The 27659-nt window shown below is 42.5% G+C and overlaps 1 protein-coding gene across 1 annotated transcript in view; it reads left to right on the top strand.

Annotated features, from left to right (window-relative positions):
* Positions 1 to 27659, top strand: part of LOC117259208 (uncharacterized) — a 70472-nt gene that overhangs the window by 17801 nt on the left and 25012 nt on the right. The window contains exons 30-63 of the mRNA XM_033630458.2: positions 169 to 348; positions 1227 to 1343; positions 1963 to 2112; positions 2874 to 3026; positions 3192 to 3401; positions 4670 to 4774; positions 5370 to 5514; positions 5631 to 5842; positions 6040 to 6258; positions 6433 to 6539; positions 7082 to 7235; positions 7602 to 7701; positions 7910 to 8082; positions 8371 to 8607; positions 8761 to 8948; positions 9299 to 9419; positions 9753 to 9903; positions 10114 to 10253; positions 10479 to 10625; positions 10979 to 11107; positions 11549 to 11704; positions 16755 to 16871; positions 16971 to 17132; positions 17282 to 17500; positions 17664 to 17834; positions 18175 to 18309; positions 22975 to 23190; positions 23835 to 24013; positions 24314 to 24416; positions 24536 to 24694; positions 24850 to 25012; positions 26657 to 26760; positions 26848 to 27027; positions 27139 to 27360. Coding sequence (XP_033486349.2) covers positions 169 to 348; positions 1227 to 1343; positions 1963 to 2112; positions 2874 to 3026; positions 3192 to 3401; positions 4670 to 4774; positions 5370 to 5514; positions 5631 to 5842; positions 6040 to 6258; positions 6433 to 6539; positions 7082 to 7235; positions 7602 to 7701; positions 7910 to 8082; positions 8371 to 8607; positions 8761 to 8948; positions 9299 to 9419; positions 9753 to 9903; positions 10114 to 10253; positions 10479 to 10625; positions 10979 to 11107; positions 11549 to 11704; positions 16755 to 16871; positions 16971 to 17132; positions 17282 to 17500; positions 17664 to 17834; positions 18175 to 18309; positions 22975 to 23190; positions 23835 to 24013; positions 24314 to 24416; positions 24536 to 24694; positions 24850 to 25012; positions 26657 to 26760; positions 26848 to 27027; positions 27139 to 27360 — 5424 coding nt within the window. The remainder of the gene's footprint in view (positions 1 to 168; positions 349 to 1226; positions 1344 to 1962; positions 2113 to 2873; positions 3027 to 3191; positions 3402 to 4669; positions 4775 to 5369; positions 5515 to 5630; positions 5843 to 6039; positions 6259 to 6432; positions 6540 to 7081; positions 7236 to 7601; positions 7702 to 7909; positions 8083 to 8370; positions 8608 to 8760; positions 8949 to 9298; positions 9420 to 9752; positions 9904 to 10113; positions 10254 to 10478; positions 10626 to 10978; positions 11108 to 11548; positions 11705 to 16754; positions 16872 to 16970; positions 17133 to 17281; positions 17501 to 17663; positions 17835 to 18174; positions 18310 to 22974; positions 23191 to 23834; positions 24014 to 24313; positions 24417 to 24535; positions 24695 to 24849; positions 25013 to 26656; positions 26761 to 26847; positions 27028 to 27138; positions 27361 to 27659) is intronic.

Here is a 27659-nt window from a genome sequence, read left to right as displayed (position 1 = left end):
TTTTTCACCTTGTGCTGAGAAAGTCATCATGTGAGTGTGTCTCAGTGATTCTATTTTGTGTCAGCAGCAGCAGTGTTTGTGTGTCACAGGGACAAATAGCAGTCACAACATCAGTACATCATCTTCATTGTCTCCCACTCTGTCTCTTGCTGCGTCTGTTCCTTTCAGGTTGGTTCTGTGTGTCAGCAGCATGGAACTCCCAGCCTTTTGACCTGGACAATTACACAAATGCCAACTGTCTTTGTCCAGCTACGTCCACAGGGGGGCGCTGCCAGGTGGGCTTTTACTGCCCCTTAGGTAGCTCAGAGCCGGTGCCATGTCCGCCTGGAGCCTTCTGCAATATCTCAGGTATCATAAAACACACAGTAAGATAAACTAAAATGTCATTAAATGTCATCCATCAAGAGAAAAGTTTGATTAAATACCAAAGTGAATGATAAAATAACAATCTGATAACAAACAACAAATTAAAAATCAAAAAGATGGTAGTGATATACACAGACAGCTCAGATAAAATCAGGGCATGCTTTCCAATAAAAGTACCTCAAAGAAAACACTGACTATAACAGCCTCATTTCCTCGAGCAGGTCGTTCCAGGACATCAGGGTCCTGATTGCAAAAGCTCCGTCCCCCGTTAATCAAAAGACAGCCTGCAAAAAGTGCTATTTGACATTTACAGATCTATTATGATGAAACATACAGTAACTTACGTATGTTGAAAAATGTACTGCAATATATGCAACATGTAATTGAAAGACAGAAAGGCACATTTTCCATGATGAATTACATTACATTGTCTTACCCATCAACAAAAACATTGGTATATTTTACAATATATTTTGAACACATTTTGCCATATTTTACACCAACTATTACAAACAGATAAAAATATACATGTGTTTCTGTGATGTGATGATAGAGATCAAAGTGTTTTTTGAGGTGGAACTATGGGTTTGGATTTCCTTTTTGTTAGTACAGATATTGCTCACACATTGGATTCACACATTGTTCTCAAGGGGGACAGAAAGAGTTATTTATTGCCTTATTTTAGCAGTGACATTACTTTTTCCTGTTTAACAGCCAACCAAAGTGCTTGATGCAAAGTAAACAAAGACCAACTGATTTTATTAAGTTATTTTGAGAAAAGATGGGTAAAAGGCAACTTAGACATCAAATTTTAAGGTATATAAAATACACATAACAAGTGTACTTATGTTGCTCCACAGGTTTAGCTCTGCCAATGGGCCCCTGCCTCCCTGGGTATTACTGTACAGGAGGAGCCACTGAGGCCAGACCAACAGATGGAGCAACAGGCAGCATCTGTCCACCTGGGACATACTGTGGTAAGCCCTGCTTTACTGCATTAGAACAGTCTTATCACTAACTTGCCAACAAAGTTTTTAAGCCTATGAATAAAGGAACGTCAAGTGCTTGGTGAAATGGACAGTGCATGGTGTCCACAGATGTTTGGCATAATGCTTAATTTTGATATTTATATTTATGAAGAAAAAACGTACTTATCCATAACATGCACCATATATGAGCTGTTGGTGTCATGGTGCATCATAGACGAATAATAATCAGTAAAGTCTTTGGCATTGATTGAAATTCTTTTTTTATAGCAAAAAGGTCCCAGCCTTTAACATTGGGGTTTTGTTATGCTTCTCCAATCTCTTCCCATAGCCCAAAGACATGCAAATTAGGTGGACTAGAGACTCTAAAGTAGCTGTGGCGATGACTCAGATAGACAGGACACACTAAATTAGCCATGGATATAAGTGTGAGTCATCTTGTGTCTATTTTTGTTATCTTGCCGATAAACTGTTGACCTGTGTAGGGTGTCTCCACACTTTCTGCTTGATGTGTCCTGGGAGAAAGCTTTTGTGCCCTACAGCCCAGAATAGGTATTGGCATGTAAATGTAAAGTGAATGGCTGAATGAATGACTGCTTTCTCTCTACAGTTGAGGGCTCAGGAGAGCCAGAGTTGTGTCCAGCGGGTACTTTCTCCCAAGTGCCAGGTCTGACTAGTGAAGCTGGCTGTCAGCCTTGTACTGCAGGTTTCTACTGCAAAGAAGCAGGTCTCAAGGCGCCGACTGGACCCTGCAGCCAAGGTCAGTCCATAAAGTTAGAGGTTCAGTGTGCAGGATTTAGGAGGATATATTGGCAGAAATTAAATATAATAAGTATGTTTTATTTAATGTATAATCGCTTGAAATAAGAATTGTTGTGTTTTCGTTACCTTGGAATGACACGTTTATATCTACATTGGAAGTGGGTCTTTGTCCACGGAGATCACCGTGTTGCAGCACTATGTTTCTACGGTAGTCCAGAACAGAGAAACCAAACACTGGCTCTAGATGGGCCCTTTAGCTGTCAGCCACTATAGTTCATTTGAAGCTGCTTTATTCAGTGCTTTTACTGGTTTGAGTCACGGTGTCTGTTTGTTTTGGAGAGGAAGAGACCTCTGTGGATAACTCAGCTCCTAGTAAAACCCCCTGAACATCTGGGTCAGAAATAAGGTGAGCACATATTAGCAGATACTGGGCAAGCAGCCCACCTGCGATGTGCCACACAGTGTAGGACAAACACTGATTTGTAACTTGTTTGTAACCACCTGGTCTGTTTGTTTTGGAGAAGAAGACACCTCTGGAGATACTTCACCGCCCCTGGAGAAGTTTCAGCAGGTTGCAGTCTGTAATCCTCCCCACTAGATGCCACTAATTCCCCCTAAATCCTACACACTGTTCCTGTCAGTACATTTTTGGTAGTTGCCTGTTTCATAAAGATATGTGTATTTGACACATTATTTGTTCGGCTCCACCCCAGTTTCCATTCTTTCACACTGTACTGGTGTCTCTTGTCACCTTGACAGGCTATTGGTGCCCGCCTGGTCAGACTGTGCCTACAGCTCTACCATGTCCTCAAGGTCACTTTTGCTCACAGGGTAGTGCAGCTCCAGAGCCCTGTCCATCAGGAACCTATCAGGACAGAGAGAAACAGGCAGCTTGCACTGTCTGTGAGGCAGGTAGGAGCACTGATTACTCTAGCATAGCATATTTAGTCCTTTTCTTTTTTAAACACTTGTTTAGCCTTGTGCCATTTCTGTGTTGCTAAACTGGATGTAATGAAAACAGCTCTTAACCCCCCAGCAAGTGTTTTATTTAAAGCTATGCATTTCTCTTCTTTCAAGGTTACTACTGTGATTCGACACCAACCAATGTCTCTTTTCTGAGGCCTTGCCCTAAAGGACACTACTGCCCTGCAGGTACAGCCCTGCCCAACCAACATCCCTGCCCCATAGGCTCCTTCAACCCGAGACAGCGCACTACCAGCCTCACAGGCTGCATGCCATGTGTTGCTGGACGGTACTGTCCTTTTGTGGGACTGTCAGAGCCAGCAGGTGGGAGAGCGTATTCTTCATTTGTTTTCCTTTTCTTTTTCCAAACACACTTTTTTGGACAGTAATTTTGTCATGAATCAGTTCAGGAAGGACCCAAATGCAGAGCAATAGGCAGGTTTGAGGTTTAATAAAAGCAAGCTCTAATAAAGCTGATAAAAAACATCCAAAACAGGCAGGTAACTGAAAGTCCAAATGGAAGAAGAACCAAAACTAAAACAGAACACCAACCAGGATAATACAGTGAACTGGGGTTAAAAAATCCAAAAACTGAACAAAAGACACCAAGCATGAAACAGAGCAGGAAACAACAGCAAGAACATGGGGACAGCAAGAACATGGGGATGAATGCAGACAAACTGACAAGGAACAAAGGGAAACACAGAAAACTAATCACAAGAACGAGATACAGCTGGAGTCGGAGGACAGCGTCTTAAGGAGGGAAATGGGGATTGGCTGACAACAGGGGTGTGGTGGGGAATACCAGGGTGGAGCAAAAAAGACTAATACAGAACAGGTGTGAAGGGAAGACTCTGGGAACAGGGAGGGACTAACGAGATTGGTGGAAGACAGGTGTGACAGAAAACAGGCGGGAAAACACACAATGACAGGAAGTAAAACCAGACATGACACGTGAGGAGAGAATCTACAAAATTGAATGAATGAATAACATAAAAAAAAAAGGAATAACATAAAACAAGGAAAAACACAAACAGAAACCTCAAAACAAAGTCCACACGATACTGGAATATAAACAAAAGGGGTCAACCATAGACCTCTGTAGCCTCCCCCCAGGACTTGGGCCAGAGTCTGGGCCAGAGTTTGTACCCCCCTGACGGAGGCCCGGGCAGTTGGTATTGCTGCATATGTGATGATGGAAAAACCATTAATTAAAAAGAAAATTTTCAATGATTGTGCCTGATGTGGAAATTAATATTCAAAATTTTTCATGTATGTCCAAACTGTACTTGAAACAATTTATTGTATTTCCAACAAATGATCTTCCTGGGTCATCTTTTGTTGTTCATTATGTGTTGTTATAAGCTATTTCAGGGGTTTCTGTAAGGTTTGCAGTGGGCTTTCCCAGTTTTGAATATTTAAATGTGCAGTTTTTAACACTGGAGCTGGTAGGTTTGGATTAATTGTATTTGCCAAGGTTTGAGATATTGCTGTTAAAACCAGATATTGTACTCTTTAGCTTGTGCTGTGGAGCCGAAGCTGTATCTGATTACTTTGACCCTTTATGTATTGTGATATTTGTCTTTCTACAGGACCATGCAACGCTGGTTATTGGTGCAGAGAGGGAGCATCTTCTCCCAGCCCACTTGACGGATTCTCTGGTTCCCTGTGTCCACCTGGTCAATACTGCCCCTCAGGTTACTGGCTTGTCCTCCTTAAATAAACAATCAGCCAGCAGCTGCTTCAGTGCCACTATAGTTTTAATGCCTGAAATGTATCAAGTTGCAGGGGGTCCACATTTTCCACAAATAGTGGTTTTAATAATAATCGTAATCCAACGCTGATGCAGCTTGTTTTATAGGCTAATGTAACCAAATTTATACTGTGTGAGGCTATTAACATTCTACCCCATTATATTCCAGGGCTACAATGTTTTATTCATGCTAATTACCATTTGGTGGCCTACGGGGAGTGCTGACAACATTTATCTCGTAACTTCTGATACAGTTTTCTTCAAATTAATTTGTACACTTGTTCTCTCTGACCTGGGGCACTGACCCATGCTTTAAAATTGCTACTGTAGGGTAAACTCTGCCTTTCTTCTGGGTAGCTTGATTGTCTCACTTATTTAGTTGCGCTAAACTTCTGCTTACAGTGTGCAAAAAATGGTTACAGTATATTGCATTGATGAACCCAATAACTGCATTGTTCCTGCTATTTTTAGTAGTTTTCTGCATACTCCTCTGTTTACCAGAGTTGAATTGTGAGTTGGTGTTTGTGATGTCTTCACAGGCACCACAGCTCCGGTGGCATGCCCTGAAGGAAGCTGGTCAAACAGCTCAGGCTTGCGTAACCAGGAGGACTGCAAACCCTGTCTGGGGGGATTTTACTGCGACTCTGCCGGCCTTACTAAACCTAGTGGACCCTGCAGTGGGGGGTAGACCAGACTCCAATGACCTTAATAAATATTGTCCTTGTTGTTATATAAAATGTACACAAAATGGTGGTTTCATCCTGCTTTAGCGTTTTCTTGCTCTCATATTTTGTATGCAGATATTACTGTGTGAAGGGAGCCGTCACTTCCACCCCTACTAATGGAATTACAGGGGGACCTTGTCCTGAGGGTTACTACTGCCCAGAGGGAGCTATTCAACCTGTGCCCTGTGATCCGGGGACATATGTTGCTGTTACACATGCTACTCAGTGTGAGCCCTGTGTGCCAGGCTGGTACTGTGTGTCTGGCTCGCTTTACTTATGTCCTGCAGGTGTGTGGCTTGCTGATTTGTATGCCCTTAAAACCTTAAAAGTATACTGTCAGTTTTATGCTAATGAATTAAATATAAATTATCAAGCAAAATATTCACCAAAGAACTGAAACAAACAATGACTCGTGATAAAAGCTTATATGTTTTTGCATCCTTCATATTTATGCATTTCCTTCTGTCTGCTCTGCGGCCTGCAGGCTTTTACTGCCCTGAAGGGACTGGATTCGACTTGAGAGGCTGTCCAGAGGGAACTTACGGTCCTGATCCTGGCTACTGGTCTGTCACTCAGTGCAAGCAGTGTGACGGCGGTCATTACTGCTCTTCCAGAAATGGCACAGCTGTCACTGGACCATGTCAGGAAGGATATTACTGCTCATACGGAAACACTTCTCCACAACCTTTGTCAGAGGCTGCAGGTAAGCAAACATCTTTATCATGTACTTTAGGAAATACAGTATAGTATAGTAAGTTAATACCACATTTAGTTAAGTTGTCAGCCTTGTAATTATCTGAGGCAGTGGTTCTCCATCAGTATTTCTATTTTGAGACAGTTGACAAACAGCAGCGGTGTTCTCTGTGTCTCTCACCAGAAGAGGGAGGGCCATGTCCTGCTGGTCATTACTGCCCCCAGGCCACCGTCCATCCTCTGCCCTGTCCACGTGGAACGTTCTCTAATCTCACCAAATTAGTCTCCAAGGTTGCTTTGACTCAGTATCACACTCACATGTCTCCTTGACCGATGATTGAACGAGTCTTTCTCCTCAAAGTTACAGCACGATGTCATTTTGCTTGGAAATGTCAAATTTTGTTTAGTAATTTTCCAAACATCCAACCACTAAATGTTCTTATAACATTTTGTGATTCATGAGACTCAAATTATATAATCATATGAATATAAATGCAGACAAAATATGGTATATATTCATTCAGATCGAAGCAACAGCCGGTCACATAACTGGCTTGGCCCTGTTTGTCTTGATTGACCGACCAAGATTTAATGAAAAGCAACTTCATGAAATAAAATGTTTCACAGTCCTGCTACAGTACACCATCACAGTATATCCAGTAACTTACATTGCTTTCTCTGTCTTTCATTGTGACAGCCAATCAATATCTAATCCCAAATCAATGCTGCAATGGGGCACTCTCTCTTTTTCCATTTTCTCACAGCCCCCCCTCCTCCTCTCTGTTTCTCCCTCTTCCTCCGTCTCTTTTTGTCTCTCTTATTTCCTCTCTTAGGAGGATTGCCAGCCGTGTCTCCCTGGTTACTACTGTGACGCTGCGGGGCTCTCAGCACCTTCAGGACAATGCTGGGAGGGTTTCTTCTGTCTTGGTGGTGCAGACCGCCCTGACCCTCCTCTGAGAGACAGCCAGGGAGGACCGTGCCCAAAAGGTGATGAGATCTCTCAGAATCTTTATCTCATTTATAAACCATCAAAAGAAAATGCACAAAAAAAAACCCAACACGGGGATAATATAATCATGTTGCTACTTTTTATACAGGAAACGGCAGCAAAAAGGTTTGCAAAGCATTATATGGAATACAAAACAAAATGTGAAGCACACACTTAAATTGAATATTCACATAAGCCCAGAGCTAGCTTGGTGGAAAGGTAAACAAAACCTTCTTTCTATTTAATAGGGCTAAACATAAGTAGCTGCTCTGTTGACACTGGAAATCAAACTCTGTTCCCTGTGGATGGCTCTGTGTGCATTTGAGTGTGCGTCTCTTCCATGACTCTTGCCTTCACACAACCAGGTTATTACTGTTCTGAGGGCTCTGTGGCTCCTCAGCAGTGCCCCGCGGGAACCATCAGTACAGAAGATGGCAGAGCCAGTTGCAGCACCTGTCCCCAGGGGTAAACTCGCTTATCAACCGCACACAGTCACTTTACACTGTAAACATGTAGACACATATAAGCAAAGTAAGTGAATCTACATACAGCACATGTTGAAATTTGCCCCCTGGCTTTGCATACATACACACACAGACATGCATATTGATGCCTCATGGCCACCATCAGCAGCCAAGCACTAAATTATTCCATCCTTGTTTTGTCTGGATAGTTTTTATTGTCCTGGCAGACGTAATGGCTCCCTGTCGAGGACTTATGAGTGTCCAGTGGGTCATTACTGCCCATCTGGGACCTGGTCCAAACATCAGTACCCGTGTCCAGCTGGATCTCTCAACCCCCACACTCGCATGGCACAACCCAAGGACTGCATGCCCTGCCCTCCAGGTCACACTCCATTTACTGCTAATAATCATGAGTGTCCTTAAGGTCAATTACTTAACTCAGAGTTTAGCGCGACCTTGATTGTAAATGGTTATTAAACACTACATTAACAAAATAAGTGAACTTCAAAAAGCAGCTGTAATCACAAGCAGCAAAATCATCAAACAAATGCAACACCACAGCTGGGATTAATATAATATGCAGTGCTTGTTCTACATTTTCTGTTTTGCAGGGTAATTCAGGGTAATTAACCATTCCACTCAGTTTCACTCTTTATTTCCATCAAACTAGGCTCCTTCTGTGCGTCCCCTGGGAAGGGTGTTGCGTCAGGCCAGTGTGGTGCAGGGTACTACTGCCTCTCTGGGGCCTGGTCGCCCACACCAGAGGATGGAGGGATGACAGGTGACAGATGTCCTGAAGGTCATTACTGTCCCGAGGGCTCCTCAGCACCACTGCCCTGTCCCGTTGGACACTACAGCAACAAAACCAGAAACAGTTATCTCTCCGACTGCCTGCCTTGTCCTCCAGGTTGGAACTAATTTACGTTGCGCGCATTATAGTTTAATTGTGTCTTTTATCTGCCGGAAGATAAAGCTTTCATTACATAACTTGATTTATTGGGGGATAATCCCTTCACACAGTGTGCGCAGCTGCTCAGCAGTGTTCCCTTTTGTTTTGTAGGTTTCCTGTGTGTCACCAGAGGGCTCTCTTTCCCTTCTCATATCTGTCCAGCTGGCTCTTACTGCCCAGGCAGAGGAAACAGCAGCCTGCAGACCTCTATACCCTGCTCACCTGGAAACATGTGCCCACCTGGGTCTGATAGACAGGTGCCCTGCATGTTAGGGACCTACCAGGATTTACCTGGGCAGGTAATGGGGATGATATGATGATATATCCCACAGTGCCACAGGCAACATGCAGAATGAATGCAATTAGAATAACCTGCAGTAACTGGACTGCAAAATATGTTTAACTATAAAACCATATCTAAAAGAGCACTATTGACTCACTGTATTAGACTTGTAAATCATGGGTTAGTTAAGCCTCTCCTGAAAGCACTGTCAACATCTGTGTGCACTGAATATTGTTCATAGTTTCGCTTTTATCATCTTCGACACAAGGATCGAAATGTCTGTTGATATTCATGAACATCTGTAGTCATAATTTTGTATTTGTACTGTGCAGAAAAGAATTATGTGCGTAATGTACCCCTCCACAGGCAGAGTGTGTTAAATGTCCAGCAGGATTTTATTGTGCTGGCTCGGTGGATGCTGACACAGGGCATGTGTCTGGTACTCACACTCCCACGCTGTGTCCTAAAGGACACTACTGCCCACCAGGTAGGATACGATAGTGCAGCTTTTCTAACACATTCATGACAAATGCAAACTGTTACTAGATCGTGTTATCAGATATATGGGACACAAGTGATGCTGCAGGCTCAGTGAGGTTGATTAACTGGCTAAAAATGTGCTGTGTTACACGCAAAACATTGTTGAAAATTGCTCTTGTTTTGTGTGTACTCCTGATTAAGTGGCTGTAACAGTAAATGGCTTTCCAATTATGCAAATGGCCATTATAGAGCATAATCAAAATAAGGACGGCCTTCACAAACTGTTCTGTGATGTTTAGTTTGGGACCATCTGTAGATATTATACGCTATTTATCTACAGGAACGCAGGCTGGTGTAGCATTCCCATGCCCAGCTGGTGCCTTCGGCAGGCAGATGGGGTTGTCCAATAAGTCGGGCTGTGAGCTCTGCCCTCCAGGGAGATATTGCAGTTCCTCTGGACTGGCTGCTCCCACTGGGGCCTGCACTCCTGGGTAAACATGAGCAAGCTGAACACATACTTCATCATGTTCACAGATAGACTATAAAAGACATGACACCCTGTTTCTGTTTAATTCTGTCTCTCTGGTCTATAATTAAACCTCCCTTATGCTCTGTCCTCCTCTGTTTTTCTCATCTATCACTTCCTGCATCCCATATCCCCGTCCTCATTGTCTCTGTCTTCATCATCTTGCTGCCCCTAGTTACCTCTGTATCCAAGGTTCTGTTTCTGCCCAGCCAGAGGAGGGCCCAACAGGAGGCCGCTGCTCTGCAGGGTCCTATTGCCCTGAGGGTACCAGCTATATGGTTCCCTGCCCTGCAGGCACCTTCAGCTCCATAGACGGTGACAGAAAACACTATATAATTACGCATTGTTGGTGACATTTGAACATAATGGACTTTAGTGTGAAGTATAGTGTGAAATTTTGTAATCAGTGAAAGAATTTCCCACCCTCCTTCATCAGAAAACAATTACTGAAAACACTTCAAGTGGAATTATCTCACTTGACCCAAATTGTCATTTTCATCATTCAGACCAAACATATGAATTGTATTATTGTTGTTCCAGGTGCAGTTTCTGTAGAAGTATGTCAGTCCTGTTTGCCCGGCCATTACTGCGCTGAGGTTGGCATCTCCTCCCCATCTGGGCTCTGCAACCCAGGCTTCTACTGCCGAGAGGGATCCAGAATGGCCACACCTTTGGGTAATACCACAGGTAACAGGCTGATTCTTGTCACGCTTTATGTAGTGTTAAATAAATGCAGGGCAGAATGCACAACTGGTTATTCTGGAAATAGTATTCGTAATATAAAAAAGGGTCATCTTCAATGAACTTGAAAAATACTGTGCCGTGCAGCATTTCCTCTCAATGCTCTTCTATTTTTATTTAACATTTCCATGACCTTTGACTCCACAGTGCGGCAGAGGTCTCCACAGAACATTTACCAATGCCCACTGCTTCATCTCAGTAGTATTTCTCTCCCTGGGATTGAGGAAAATGGCCCTGGCCTTTTGGTTCACTCACTAACCTAATGAGTAATGACATCCAATAAAGGTCTATTGTTTCAGTTACAGGAGATACCACATCACCATCCCCACTTCCTGGCAATTCAACCCTGGGTCAATTCCATGGTGGTGTGTGTCCTGCAGGCCACTATTGTCCTAAAGGGAGTGCAAAGCCAAGGCCCTGTCCTCCAGGTAGAAAACCAACACATCCATATAAGTTTCCTTCCATTTCACTGAGTGAGCCATGTGTCGGACCGCTTTCTTTTTATAACACTGCCTCCAAAGGTAGAATACAGTGCCAGTAAGCCCCCAGAGGTACAATGTAATGGCTCAATGTATCCAGAACTTTAGAGGAGGTTGTAAAACCTAATGGGAGCCCAATAAAACTGTCATAATGGTCAGCTAGCTACTTAACCAAGTGAAAAAATGGAGCCATCTACGGTGTGCATATATGACACTATTATGCCATGCTATTTCCCTTTCTCTCTTTATATGTGCGTGTAAGAGAGAGAGAAAGAGAGAGAGAGAGAGAGAAAGGGAGAGAGAGAAAGAGAGAGAGGGAGAGAGAGAGAGATAAAAGAAGTAGAGTGGAAGTTATTTTTACCCACATGATAATTTGTCTCCTCCATGTAGGCACTTTCTTGGGGAGGTCTGCAGCGGAGTCGGAGGCTGACTGTGAAGCTTGTTACCCGGGTTTTTACTGCCCCTCGTGGGCTCAGACCTCTGCTGACCTCCTCTGTCCCCCGGGGTGGTACTGTCCAACAGGATCAGTGTCTGGACATCAGCCAGGTACAGTGCACATCATCAGGGGTCAGCTCAGGTTTAAACATGGTAGTCTTTGCACCTCATAGTTTTCTTGTACTTTATTACTAACGCAATGAATGATCTCGTACAGTAAGTGTGGTTTACAAATAGTTATGCTCACATGAAAAGGTTGGCTCAGGGGACCAAGCTTTTCTGACTTTACTCACTGTAAAAAGTAGTGTCACATATGAATGATGGATGGACAAAATACTGTATGCAAAAATGATTGTACTTTGAAGTAACATGAATCAAATCACAACTGTGATATCAGGTTACATTTTATCCTGTGACATCCATGTATCTCAGAAACATTGGCCTGGAAAAAACACTTGTGACAAAGCATTTTCTGTTAATCCGTTAGTCTTACTATATAATGACGAAAACTCTGTCTGTCTGTGTGTGTGTGTGTGTGTGTGTGTGTGTATGTGTGTGTGTGTGTCTGTTCCACGTTTTTCTCCTAACTGACAATGGGAGGATGCGAATGAAGCAATATTACATCAATTGGCCAAAGGGGAGCGCTATAGCAACCGATTGAAATTGCAAACTTTGAATGGGCATATCTCATGCCCCGTATGTCATAGAGACATGAAACTTTGCACAGTGATGCCTCTCCTCATGAGGAACAAATTTGCCTCAGGAACCCATAACTTCCGGTTATATAGATTTTCCGCCATTTTGAATTTTTTGAAAAGCACTTCAAATCGATCTCTTCCTAGGAAGTTTGATCAATCTGCATGAAGCTCAGTGAACATAATCTAGGGACCAATATCTAAAGTTCCCTCTTGGCAAAAGTTGGAAAACTTACTAAAACTGAGCTTCTATAAGGCAATGACTATTGCGGAGGGCGTGGCTCATCACATAAAGGTGTATAACATCTCAAGGGTTTCACCAATCACCACGCAACTTTGTAGGCATATGACCACACATAATCTGAGGGGACCCCTCCATTATTGACCCCATCAAACAAAATGGGGGTGCTAGAGAGCTAATTTCTTATCTAGGCCTAATCGCCATATCGATTTTTACTAAACTTGGTAGATATGTAGAACAGGATGCCTCAAGGTGACTGGAGAAATTTAACTCTAACTGGCAATTGGGTGGCGCTATAACAACAGAAAAATGCTTAAAAATGGCTAAAATGCAACTGATCGCTGTGGCTCACCCTGTGGCCAAATGTTTTTTCCTTTCCTAATTTTTGGTATGACTAAGTCATGGCATGGTATGCTGTACATAATCATGGAAACTGTCAGTCAGTCATTCTACCAGTGCGCCCCACTTTTAAGTCAGTACAACATATAAACACTTTAACTATCTGCTTTTCAACGTGCTACCTCAACTACTAATGTACAGTTTTAGCCCACTAACCATCCCACTATTGGCAGCGGTACCACTGTACTTTCAATAAAGAAATCGTACTATCAAATTCACAAAAACTCTGTCTGAATACATTGCTCTTCTTAATGGGTTCAGTTGACTATTTAATCTGCAATTTCCTATGACCTGTATCCCAAACACACACCATGTGAAACTGTACGTGGGCAACTGTGCACTCAGTGGGTATGGACTAGTTGTTTATTAAACCTAAGAAGTTGGACAGTTGAAAAATAAAAATGACAAACATTGAAGATGCATGGTTTTCATTGGATAGCAACTATACTCCCTTCTCGTTTGTCCATTTGTACCTGCTCGATTTCTTTCTTTGCCTCCTTTCCTTGTGTCTTAGTCCCTCTCACTTAAGATGCAAGAAAAGGAGGCAAGGAAAAGACACGAAGAGAGAGAAGCTGAGGCAACAGACATTTCACAAAATGATGCATACGTGCTTTGGAGCTGTCATTTTAAAGCAACGTCAATTGAATATGACGTGTGGCACAGCTGCATCATCTACCCATTGTTTTGTTATAGCTGTATTTTCATATCTCTGTCAGATGAGCAGAACACTGTTCATGTCAACTTAAATATTTACTTTGAATTCAGTTCACAACATGGCAGCTGTTTGTCATGCCTCTTTTATACATCACGGGTGCCAAAAAGACTTACGCAAAGGACACAGCTGTGTATCCTTGTTCATAGCTCCTCTGGCAAGCCTCCCCTTCCCTCCCCTTGCTCCTCTCTCTTCAAGGTGCATGTTAAGATTTTAGACATCCGCTGAGACGGCACGCTGAGATTGATCTCCAGATCACAGGCAGGAGGACGCAGCTATGAGGAGACAAGCAGGCACAAAGTAGAGAAATGAGAGGAGCCCTATGTCCTATCTCTGTTGTCATCTTGTCACTGCTCTTCCTTTGTGATGATGCAGTTAGTTTGAACATAACTTACAAGAAAGTTGTCTTTGACATATTATTCTAACTGTAATAGGTTACTTTAAAGTGTCTTCCATGAGGTGTTTGCATTGTTTATGTCTGCTCTCTAAACGTAGCCGTTCTGTAGCAGGTGTAGTAACTGATTCTGTGGCTATGTAGCAGAACTCATCAATTACCTAACATGTCGTACTCTATATGCACCATGGAGGTGATTCTATGTCTCCGATGTGCTATCCTTCACCTCTTATGTTACTCGCACACCGAGATATTCTTTGAAAGGCATCCTCGACCCCCTTTTTCCTTTCATTGAGAAGAGTTTTCACTAATTTGAGCATGAAATGGCCCAGAACCTATAAAGAGTCTTCAGCTCGTTGCTGTCAGAGTCAGGGCACCTGCTGCTGAGCCTGCTTTCGCTTCTCTTTGCTTCCCACGGGATTTTCATACAGGACGAACACTGCTAAGAGTCACTCTGTTCTTCATTGCTTTGTTTCCATGGTACCACACTGGGCATGATGAAATACAGCAACCATGCTTTCTTTCATGGACAACTGCCACATAAATGTATTTTAAAGGGGCAGTTCACCCAAAATCAAAAATGCATATTTTTCCTTATGCTGGGTTTTATACTACACGTTATTAGCCTGATTATAGCCCGACACAGTGTCGTATGGTATTGGCTTGGATCACGAACGACAATGAGTGTCATGCACGATAATACATTGTTATATCTAGTGTGGCATGTCATAGTAGACAACAACTGACACTACGTCTGGGATGCCTCGCAACATCCTGACAGAGAGTTTAGCATGTTTGACTTTCTTTCTGTCATTCACGACTTCTCTCGTCACGGCTGTCATTTTGACCAATAGAAACGAGCGATCTGCTGTGGTGGACAACTGTATGACAACAACACTGCAGCGTTTTTGATATATCCTCCAGGGATGTTCTCACGAGAAAGTAAAAAGGAAAATTGATGGCATGAAACAGCAGAGGCACTTAAGCAAGTACTGCCATTAGCATCAGGCTAGCAAAGAATTTAATTTCTTCAAAATGAAGAGGGATGTTAAGTAATGAAATTAAAAAATAGTGGCAGGGCTTTTACTTACCACAACTGCAGAGGCTACCAGCTTCATGTGAAACAGACCACATTAGAAATGGGCCTTTATTCATTATTCTCTCTGTATTTTTATGTTTTTACTTTTGATGCGCTCCCGTTTGCCCTGTTAGCGTTAATGCACCGCACCGTCATTTCAAACTCAACACTTCCTGTACCAGTTTAAAATTAAAAGCCCCTTATAATTTCAGTTAGGAGATTCCCTTTATTTTCTAAACAGGCTTTTATTGTGAAACATTTGCAGGAACTTGTTGTGGAGGATTCAGTGACTTGTATGTTTGCATGAGGTAATTCAAATGTAGCTCCTGCCATCTGGTGGCACTTTTTACATTACTACTATAGGAGCCAAATATGTTATTGGGAGGTTTTGCATTTAACTGTGTAATTCACTGTGTGGGCATTGGGGGGCACTGTACTGTCACTTGGTGAGTTCAGGTATTTAGGATGTGACCTCACTATGGTCAGCAGGTGTAATAAACGACACAGGTGTTTGGCCCGGAAGGGCAAATGGTTTTTGACCGCAATGGCGCGGAACACTACAGTTTTGTTTGTTTTGTACTGAATGATAAATGTGGATGTCTCAGATGGACTTTGCTATACACACGTGGAATAAATATTACGGTGATGCAACCCAAGAAGCTTCATGGACTCTGATTTAGCATTTGGATGGGAAGGTAGCGTAGCGTGTCCAGCAACAGGCGCGTCAACCCAGGTCAAATACCTCAGTAGCTAGTAGTAGACTTAGCTCCTTTAACAACTACAACAACATTCCGGTTGCGCATGAACAGACACAGTGACTGAAATAATAGTGATAGTAATAGAAATAGGACAAGAATAACCTGATGACATCACACACGTCGTGAAAGACAACCAGGGATGATTGGTCGTGGACCATCGTGTAGTCTGTCATGTCTATTGGCCAAGTCACGGCACAATTTTATGACCCCACAATCGACATAGTGACTGCCGAAAAAGACAAAAATGTCGTCTAGTGTGAACCTATCATTACCTGTACCTTACCTGTAGCGCTATTTTTCAGTTTAGATTGTTTTGGTGTGAGTTGCCGAGTGTTGGAGATATCAGCCGTAGAGGTGTCTGCCTCCTTTCCAATATAATGGAAGTACTTGAACTAAACCTGTGTGACCCGGCAGAAGGAAGCGTGCATCTACTCACAGATGGGAGCGCGAGATGTAAACATTACTGGCATACTCCTTGGTTGAGCTGTAACATTAGTTAGCTTAGTGGTGCTAGGAGAAGTTTATCCTTTGCTCACAACAAAGTTTGTAGATTACTTTGAGTAACTGGGTCATGGTTATTGTTTTTTTGTTTTGTTTTGTTTTTTTGGCTCCACGAGCACCACAAGCCGAATGCCATCTAATTACATTATGTTGGAGAGTAGGCAGACAGCTCTATGGCCAACACCTCCAACGCTCAACTAGACTGATTAATAGCACTACAGGTAAGAGGAAAAATATGTGTTTTTGATATTTGGGTGATCTGTCACTTTAAATTATATATCATATTAGTACAATATTCTTTATTCACACCACTCTTGTTCTCATTGTAAACAGGGAGGGATCAGATGACAGTTTGAACTTTTCTTTATCTGATTGTGTTGCAGAATATCAGTGCCCGCCTGGCCATATGTGCCCAGGTGGTAGTGCTGAGCCGGCCATCTGCAGCCCTGGCACTTTTCAGTCTTCATCTGGGCAGTCCACTTGTACCACCTGTGCACCAGGTAATTAAAAAAACTTACAGATGCACTCAAATGGAAAAACTGTACACAAAGAACCAAAGGTGAACCGGAGCTAACAATGATATGCACCACCATGGCCAGGTTTCTACTGTTTGGAGGGTTCATCTGTGCCATCTCCATGTCCGATGGGCAGTGTCAGTCCGTCAGCTGGCAGGATGTCCCTGACTGACTGCTCCCCCTGCCCCTCTGGCTCCTTCTGTAACAGCAGTGCTCTGACAGAGCCGTCTGGACCCTGCAGCCCAGGTCTGACAGTCCAGCGTCACCATGGCAAATGGTGTCAGAGAATTGAGGGTCTTTTCCTCTCCTGTATTTCTGCACAGTATCAAGCCACAGTTTCTCTCTGAATGCTGCAGTGTTCTCAGTGATGTGTCTAAATGCATTGTCTACCACAGGACATTTTTGCTCCCTGGGGTCCAATGAGCCTTCCCCTGTCTCCCAGCCTTACGGAGATGTTTGTCCCATGGGACACTTCTGTCCTCAGGGTAGTGGTTCACCCAAAGCCTGTCCTGTTGGCAGCTTCCTCCCAGAGCCTGGAGCCTCCTCCCTCTCTCACTGCCGCCGTTGCCCCCCAGGGAAATACTGCCTCAGTCCTGGAGGGTCACAGCCCACAGGTAGGGGATTTCACTACATTTCCCTTAAGTCAAGACCCCCAAATCACTGATGTGGACAGTGATTTGGGGGAAACAAAATGATAATTGTGGTTACCAGCTAAGATCACATGTAATAGGATAGATAATCATTCGATGGTTGTTTTCTATTACCTCCTTGTGTTAGGCCTGTGCTTTGCAGGTTTTTTCTGTTCAGGAGGTGCCGAGAGCCCCACACCTCGAGCGAACTCCTCTTTGTTCAGCTGTCTTTGTGAAATACTGGAGGTTTATACCACAAAGACAGACGCCGGCCTCTGGATTCACTATCTGTCCTGCTTCAATAACTCCAATAATTCTGGTAAAATATGGGTTTCTTCAGTTTGTAATAGCACAATAAATGCTGCCTTTGAAAGGGCATTACATCAATTTCTTTAAACTATTCAACAAGAGTGCAAAGCCGTATGTGTTGTGATAAATGTCCCACAAGGCAGCAGCTTTTCAGCTTGACCTTCCCCTCAAGTATTCTACAATTAATCATTGCCCTAGAGTGTAACGTTGTGAAAAGATGTTGTTCTCTTTGCAGTCTAAACTGTTAAATCACCATTCAAAAAGAGTGGCTCCTCTTTGGTTTGCTCCCTGTGAGACAGAGATATTAACTCCGACATCGTTCATGCTTTATCTGCCATGTTCTATTACAGGGAGGGACGCTGGCTGGATCGAAGGGGTAACACCGCCACGGGCAGATTCAGACCATATTGTGACTCACTCACCGCCACATCTCAAGAGTCCACATTTTGCCTGCTCCACCTACAGAGGAGATATATGCCCTAAGGGTGGGTAAATCCTGACAGTGAACTTGCGTGAGCTGGATGTGATACTTTGTTCATTCCCTCAGGCACACATGTTATCTTCCAGTCCCACTGACTGAAATTGCTGTGACATATGACTGATGTCATCTGATCTGTTCAGTCTGTGCAGCATATCCCATCTTTAATGCCATTTTATCTTGGTTTTCTTTGAACACTCTGTAATGTTAAATCATGACAAGGTGGTTTGAAGGATGAATGCCCACTTTTTGTCATGCTTAATTCTATTTAAAAAGCCAAGAATTAGGAAAAGGCTTTGTCAGGTACGCCCAATTGCATAATTATCTTTGCAGTACAGTAACTCACTACAGTACCTCCTGCATGAATGAACCTCATTCCTTTATCACTGTAAACTCTGACAAGCTGATCTTACATTAATGTACTTCAATTAAAAGCCTCGTCCCAAATAAACACCCAGTCCCTTTTACCAGGCCAGTGTGGCTACACATTTAGACTAATAAAGGCCTGTCTCAAATAGACACCTGGTCTGGTTGCCAAGCAGTTCATTTTCATAGAAGTTCTTTAAATGTACAAAACAGGTTGTTGGCTACCCACTTGAGCTAACCTTAGTTAGCTGTTTAGATCGTGTATGCAAATATACATTTTTTAAACTTTTGTCAATATGCAGATGCTATACATTGTTAGCTCAGTTAGATTCTCCACATTCCTCCATCATTCAGTTAATTTTACTGAAGTCATGAGCACTAGAGAAGACTACCAGCATGATGAAAAAAGTAATGATGACTCCCTTCCTCAGAAGCTGTCATAAAGTCAGAATATATGTCCATTCCTCCATTACCTTCTTAGTTATTCATGTTCCTTTAGTCTGTAAGGGTCCTCAGATCAAATCAAAAGAATTAAAAGGGTTTTTCATAAAAATAAATCCAAGCTGAGATTATTGTTTTAACAGGACAAAGTGTTGTTGTGTCAGAGTGCCAGGTGCTGTAATCCTCTAGTGTCATAATGCTCTCTCTCTCTGTGATGCCCTGTCTGTTGGAGTGAGATCAAATGAATGATTTGTTATTGAAATATTATTCAAAGTCTTATTTTAAGTAATATCCATGCTAGTTCAAATAAACAGTTTGATTATATTTCCCATCTTTGCTGAGCAACAGTTTTGTGTGAAAGGAATTAAAGGCCTGTCCCATATACAGTAGGCGCCTGTCCCAAATATAGACCTGTTGAGTTCAGTGATTTAAGCAAATAAAAGCCTGGGAAACTTAAAAATGACAGCAGAATTAACTTGGTCTTTCTAATTGTTAGCAACGTAAGTAAACCATGTTAGTCTGACTTAACATACACATTTAACTGACTAGTTTACAACCAGTAGATATAATGCACAATGTTACCACCTACAGTGCTGCTTTGTTAATCACAGTTCAAAGCATGATAATAATATGCAAATTTGATGAAATTCTTCATACAGCTTGTACGTTGGCTAAAGCTTGATTAAATATGGGTATTTGTGATAAAACTGTGCCATGGAGCCCTGATGAAATCTTAAGTAAAGTCAGGGAGAAAGATTTAGTCTGCATTACGTAGTTTGAAGATTATTTTAAAAGGTTATTTTTTTATTTTAAAAAGGTTAGATGCGTACTTAAATGCTAAGAATGGCATTTTGTTAAGATAAAAACTAATCCTTCAAAGTAACCATTTTTTGCTGTGCTTACTTTATCTAAGGCAATCAGTTTACTAAATTTTACTGAGTAAACACAACTTTTCAGTGACGTCAGACTAATTTGGTCTACTTAAAGAGGCAACAGATAGGATTAGGTTTTTTTTAGCTTGGCGTCACCTAGCGTCAGCGGTGTTGCTCGCACTGTCACAGCGACCAAATTAACTGTGGGGATCAGAGATAATCAATAATATCACTCTATTAGACTCTCTAAATTAAATAAAATGTAGGCTGTAAAGCCACCGGTATACCTCTGTGTATATGTAGAATGAGAAGGTGTGTGGATACTCTACACTACACTACTAAATAAATGAGTAAAGAGACTGAGCAACAATTGTCAGATTTATCTGAAGAAAAAACAAATAGTAATGCAAATAATTATACCAGAACGCACAGTACCAGTACAGCTCACAGTAAATTATACCAATATGCACAGTACCAGTACAAACAACTCACAGTAAATTAAATGAATATGCACAGTATCAGTACAAACAACAGTACACAGTGGAATTATACCAATATGCACATGTAACCAGTCCCGATTCTAGAATAAACGGTACCATATGGAAACGATGCTGCTGGTTGGAACTCAAATTGAATGGGAAACAAAGTTCAGTGTTCACAGCTGGGCGTAACTTAGCTGGGCGATGTCCGTTGATAGCTGCCTCAGTGAGAAGAGAACAGGAGGAAGGGAGGGGGTTATCACTGTCTGAGGGCTGCCGTAGAATGACAATGAGGATGTCAGCCGACCAACACTCGCTACCCGGTCCCTGGTTGTGGCGATTTGCGATGCTGGCCAGCTAGGAGTTAACTAGCAGCCAGTACAGTACAGTCCTCTCTGGTCTAGCTAACATTTAGCCTTATGTCGAATCAAAAACTAAAAGGTCGGGAGCTGGGCCAGAAAGCTCGCGACCTCGTTCCTTTCTTCTCGAATGGACTTTTGTTGTTTTCTATTAGATATCAAAAAACTCAAATACTCAGAGGTAAAAAAAATCACTGGAGACACGCAGAATCAGATCCAACTAGTTTTATTGTGCACGCAGGCATCAGCACAACACAACTCAGTGAGTCAAACTCCGGAGCAAGACTGAAATTTCTTTGTTTGCGCACTCGTTTTTATTGTGAAGATTTTCTGCTGAGTCGTCTCTTTCTTAATCCTTCCCACTTGGCTCTGATCGTAGCGATGTCACATTTCTGCTGAGTTTCCACTTTTTTCCTTTCATCCTAAACCCCACCTCTTTACTTGTACTCGTAATGTTTTCCTGGACAATCTAAGACCGCCTCCTCTTACCAGGGTCATATCAGGACAAGCTGTAATTCCCCTAACTTTCCACCAGTGTTTCTGAGCCCATCCTCATGCTATTTTTAGAAAAGATGCCTAGGTACTTCTCCACCACAATACTTAAGTGCTCAGTGAGTGTATGTGTGTCATAAGAATACATGAAATAATAAACCAGTGTGTGATTTGTCAGTTGCACAGAGTACATTGCTTCAACACGTATCTTTAAAGGTCATCTTAAAGGTACAGTATAAACACTTCAGTAAACATTACACTACACTTACTTAGACTTACTGATCCATTAGAAAGAAAGCTAGCTGGACATCGGTTTTTAAGCCTCTTTGGTCACGGAGCTCCCTCCATCTCTTGAACGCCTGACTGAGGTTTACTGTTGTTTTTCCTCTTCTTTTATCACTCCACTTTTTGCTCTTCTTTGCCTCCTCACACAGAGAAGCTCGTTCTCTTTTGCCGTTTTTCACTTGTCTCCAAACTTTGTCTGTCTGCCATTGTGCTCGTGACTCAACTATCTCATGCGCAACTCCTCATAAGGACCAGCTCCAGTCTCTGATTGGCTGACCAACCAGTTTCGCAATACATGATGCGTTACCTGCCGTAAAATCCTCTGCGAAATTTCGGCACAGGTGGCAGAAGCTTATTACAAAGATTGCAAAGCCACTAAGTAACCTATGTAAATGCTGATAGTCTTATTTTACTGTGGCCACTACCCTGTGCAACCCACATTATTTTCATAATGATATATTTAGGAAAAGATGCTATCTGTTGCCTCTTTAAGTTGCCAATACCTAAAAAGAGCAAATTAATTTCACCTATCATTTTCAGGTTCCAACAACTTTACAAAATTGAGTATATACAACTAAATTTGAAGTATACTTAAAAGTTTGCAGACGAAGAAAAAGATACATTCTACTAATCACCAAGGGGGGATTATTTATATACACACAGGCCCAAAATACATACACATGCACAAAGAGGACCTATACATGCTTTAATTGGCGAGATGTCAGAGCGGGGGGTGAGGGGGCTGCCTTGGGCGTGTTGGGGGTTCCCTATTGTTTGGAGCACCTCTGGTGTGGCAAACTGGCACCTCTTCAGCTGCCAGTCCACGCTCCTTACTTGGTCTGTACGAGGACTTGAAGCGATGACCCTCCGGTTCCCAAGCCAAATACTTATGGCCTGAGCTACTGCCGCTCAAACGTTAGATAGAAAATAAACATAACTTAAGACTAATGGTCATATTTACTAACCTTTTTCAAGGCAAACAGTGCCCCAGATTTTTTTTTAATTGAGTTCAGCCAGATTTTACAGTGATATGAAGACCTTAAAGTTGACATGCTGGAATGTGACTTTCTTCTTGAGGAGTTGCAGATAGTTACATAGTGGGAAAACAGCTGCACTGAAATAACAGCTAATGTCAGACCAGCAAGGAACAGATTAAATCCTTGGAGCAAAGTAATTACTCCCCCCTGGAACATTAAAAAATGTGTTGGGTTAACTGTAAATAGGAGAGGCAGAATATATGGGTGTGGGAATGATGGAATTTGAGAAAATCCTCATTCTCCAGAGGGAGTGTTGCACAAGAACAGTAATCCTCCTGATTGGACTTTTGGTCTTGCTGAAGTTGATTTATATCAGTAACATTTTCGTGGCTATTTTTCAGGTTTTTATTGCCCATTGGGCTCTGCCTACCCTCAGCCCTGTGAGGCTGGCTCTTACTGTAACCAGACTGGTCTAGATGCCCTGGCAGGACCCTGTGCTGCAGGGTATCACTGCCCCACAGGCTCTTTAAACCCCCACGCCACCCCTTGCCCCAAAGGACACTACTGCCCCCCTGGAACTCCTCTTCCTCTACCCTGCCCTGTTGGAACCATAAAAAGTGAGCTTTTGCTTTTTTGTTAAATAGCTTTAATTGTTAGATTCCTTGATTTAATTGTCAAAAGAAAACTGTTTGCTAGATTTCATAGTTATTTATGAAAAGAGAGACAGTTCATGATAAGTCAGTTATCCCCTGCCCTTTTTTCGGTCATGAATTAATGACGGATGAGTAACGAGACATAATACTAAACCGAGAAATACAACACCTAATCCTCTTTGTTGCACACGTCAGTTTTTCTTGCTAATGTCCTTACATGAACCGGTGTCTATCTTTGCAGCTCAGTGGTGCAGAGGAATATCTTGCATTGAAACCTTTTTTCTCCCCCATGGGTGCCTATGAATAATTTCAGTCAAAGTGGTTTAATCGTGTAATTGTATTGTTGTCTCGCGGCGGACAACTCGAATCCTATTAAAATGTGCTGTAGCTTCTTTGTATGGTTATGAATTAGAAACTGATGAGGGAATAGGTACTGTACTTTGCATCGAATTAACAGTGTTATCTATTTTAATGCGTTCATTACGTCACTTTTGTGTGCAAGTAAACACGGATGCATAGATGAAACACCAATTAATTTAAGACGTTTATAAGAAGTCCATTTATGACCTAATCTCCAATTTATATGTATGTTGTGTGATATCCATCAGGGTCCCTCGGTGGGTCAGCAGTCGAAACTTGCCAGCAGTGTCCTCCAGGTCACTACTGCCACCAAAGAGGAAAAGCCGAGCCAAGTGGCCCCTGTGCAGAAGGCTACTACTGTCCTGAGGGACAGAGCTCTGAGAGACCACAACAACATGTCTGCTCAGTGGGACATTATTGTGAGAAGGTCATCCATCCAGTATTAGCCTTCAAGCTATTGTCTGTCATCATCGCTGAATGTTGTATGTGATGTCTCTGCATGAGTCTTCCCCCTCATCTGAGGTTTTCATTCTGTCTTGACAAGTGAATTACTGCATATTTAAAGTCAATTGATGTTTCCTCTCTGTTTTTTCCTGCCTGTCTCACTCCTCTTCCTGTGCTGTCTGTCTCAGTCCTCACTGTTATTGTTGCACTATAATTATGCCCGATGATGCCTGTTATTCCCCAGATATAAATTCTAATGAAATCAATGTAATGGTTGCTCCAGGGTAGTGCCAGACAGACTGCCTGCCTCCCAGGCAGCTACCAGCACAGACAAGGCCAAGGCAGCTGTCAGACATGTCCTGCTGGTTTCTATTGTCGAGATCAAGGTGATGTTGAAGGGTCGACAAATTGTTGGATGACATAAGCATTTTAGCAGCTGGGAACTTAAGTGTAGTTAACATTTAGATTTAACCAGAGAATTCTTTGTCATTTTGTTGTACTTTAGGAATGACTCTCCCACTCCCATGTGAGAGAGGATCTTATTGTCCCAGCGGATCAGCAGATCCACATCCCTGTCCAGCAGGCACCTATGGAAACATATCAGGACTGGTTGAGGAACGGCAGTGCTCACTGTGTGACCCTGGGATGTACTGCAAAGGAACAGGTACATTGCATTCACCTCTCATATCCTTTATTTGTTGTGTATCTTGCAGACAGCTCCAGTGTAAATTTAGTGATGCTTTAAAAAACAATTAGAGGTAAATGGCTGCTCTGATATTAGGGTGATAAAAACCTTGCTTGAATGATATTTATATAAAGGAAGGACGTTCCCCAGTGGGCCGTGTGCTGCAGGCTTTGTTTGTGTTGGCGGAGCATCTGAACCTTCAGCACAAGACAGTCTGACTGGGTTTCCATGCCCTCCTGGCTTCTTCTGCTCTGTGGGGACTTCTGTACCAAAACCATGCCCAAAAGGAACATTCAGGTGCAATATGTCTATGTACTTAATAATCTACCCATATGGGACGGATATTTATGATATCCATGATGATATTAAGGATGATGAACTCTGAAACTATGCTAATACTACAGTATTACAGTATATGGTGACTAAACATTCCTCTGTATGTATTTAGTAGCTTACTTTAGTAAAATGAAGAAATGCTGAGAATAAAATGTTGGCAGTGTATGTTCCTGCAAACTGAGAATATGTTAAACTTGTACATTTCATATGAATGATGGAGCTCAGATTACATGTGTATGAGCTGAGCTTCTCATCAGGAGGGGCAGGGAAAAGTGACACACACATGAGAAGGGCGCCAAGCAGCAGAGAGCAGCCGACCACTGTTTGAGACCAACAAAAGCAGGTCTTTTTTAACAATGGTTTAGGACATGTTCAGCTGTGTTTGTCCCAACAAGGGCAACTATTTTTTGACCAGAGTTTAGGACATTTCTAGGCATGTCTGTAGTGACCAAAGCGGGTATATTTTATGACAGTTTTGGACACGTCCAGCCATGATTAAAGCGACAACAGCAGGTATTTTTTTAACAAGAGTTAGGGACATATTCAGGTGTGTTTCTAGTGACCAAAGTGAGTATCTTTAATGATAGTTTTGGCCATGTCCAGCAATATTTGTAGTGAAGACAGTGGGTATTTTTAACATAAGTTGGGGACATATTCAGGTGTGTTTGTAGTGACCAAAGAGGGTATATTTTATGACAGTTTTGGACGTGTCCAGCAATATTTGTAGTGAAGACAGTGGGTATTTTTAACAAGAGTTATGGACATTTCCAAGTGTGTTTGTAGTGACCAAAGCAGATATATTTTATGACAGTTTTGGACATGTACAGCTATGATTGTAGTGACAACAGCAGGTATTTTTAATATAAGTTGGGGACATATTCAGGTGTGTTTGTAGTGACCAAAGAGGGTATATTTTATGACAGTTTTGGACATGTCCAGCCAGGATTGTAGTGACAACAACAGGTATTTTTTTGACAAAAGTTTGGGACATTGTCAGGCATGTTTGTAGCAACCAAAGCAAGAATTAGGGATATTTACAGGTGTGTTTGTAGTGACCAAAGCCAGTATTTTTTAGCAACAAATTGAAATATGTCCAGCCGTGATTGTAGCGACAACAGCAGGTATTTTGAACAAGAGTTAGGGACCTTTCCAGGTGTGTTTGTATTGACCAGAGTGGGTACATTTTATGACAGTTTTGAACATGACCAGCTATGTTTGTAGTGACACAGGTTGGGTATTTTTTAACGAGAGTTCAGGACATTTCCAGGTGTTTGTAGTGGCCATTACAGGTATTTTTAGCCAAAACATGATGTTTTCCTAACCCCTAACATGGTGAGTTTTTTTTTAAACGTACAGTGCCGACCTTTATTCTGGCAGCTGGGTTGTATCTAGTACTAATATGTGAAATTTTGGAGATGTAGTTGAATCCACTGACACTGAAGATGAACAGGAAATGTAATCTGAAGTGTTATCCTTGAAAATTGTTTGAGGTGCTGGCATAGAGAGCTGTGCTTTCTGTGATGTGTTACTGAGCATTTTTTATTCAATTGCATGAAATCACTTGACTACTGCTGTGGTTTATAATTAGCATGCATCCTCTGACAGTGAGCACAGTGGGCTCGTGGATGAGTCTCAGTGCCGTAGCTGCAGTCCTGGCTTCTACTGTTCAGAGACCGGCCTCTCTGCAGTCTCTGGACCCTGCCTGCCAGGTCAGAAATAAGACGGAAAATGTTGGTGTGATGCAATTTCTTGCTTGATATCAAAGTGTAGCATTTCACTGAAGTGTTTCTCCACAGGTTTCTACTGTTTAGAGGGATCCCAGACTGCTACTCCAATGTCAAGTATATCTGGAGGTGTTTGCCCAGCAGGCCACTACTGTGTCGAGGGCAGCAGTGTACCCTCACCCTGCCCAGCGGGCTCTTACCAGAATGAGACTGGAGGAAAAGGCAAAGACTACTGCAAAACATGTCCTCTTGGTAAACAAGGAGTTACACTGTTTGAACATACCTCTGCAAAACTGACTTTTATTTACTGTACAAAGCCCCTCACCCTCTCTGAAGATGTCATTGTTTGAATGTCTTTACCAGGCTGGTTCCAGGATTTATCAGGCCAGAAAGAGTGTAATCCCTGTCCTCCTGGGTTCCACTGCCAGTCCCTGAGTCCTAGCTCCTCCAGGGGAAGCTCCACTGGAGTCTCCAGCCCTCTGCCATGCCCAGCTGGCTACATCTGCCCCAGAGAGAGTCCAGACAGTCAGCCTCTTCCCTGCCCCAAAGGCACCTACAGTCCCAGCAACGGCCTCACCACCACAGGTAGAAACCCAGAACCTTTGTGGGTCAATGACTTGTTAAGGCAGATGTTGTGGCATAATTCTTGAGGGCTTCAGTCAAATCTGAATTTTCTTTAGACAGAAAAAAAATTTCAGGCAAGGTAATTAGACCAGTCAGCCCGTTGTCATGCAAAAGTCGTCGAATACCCCCCTTTGTCAATGATTTTGGGGTCAGACACTCGACGCCAAAAGCCACCTTTCTTGGCAGTATGATAAACGGCTGGGCGGTATCAGTATCTAACACGGCTGGACGTAACCTTTCGCGTTGGTATGATATGCTGC

This window comes from Epinephelus lanceolatus, chromosome 4 (assembly GCF_041903045.1).
Source record: "Epinephelus lanceolatus isolate andai-2023 chromosome 4, ASM4190304v1, whole genome shotgun sequence".
NCBI classification, from domain to species: domain Eukaryota; kingdom Metazoa; phylum Chordata; class Actinopteri; order Perciformes; family Serranidae; genus Epinephelus; species Epinephelus lanceolatus.
The sequence above is the reverse complement of the archived record's forward strand: the minus strand, read 5'-3'. Positions and strand labels throughout refer to the sequence as shown.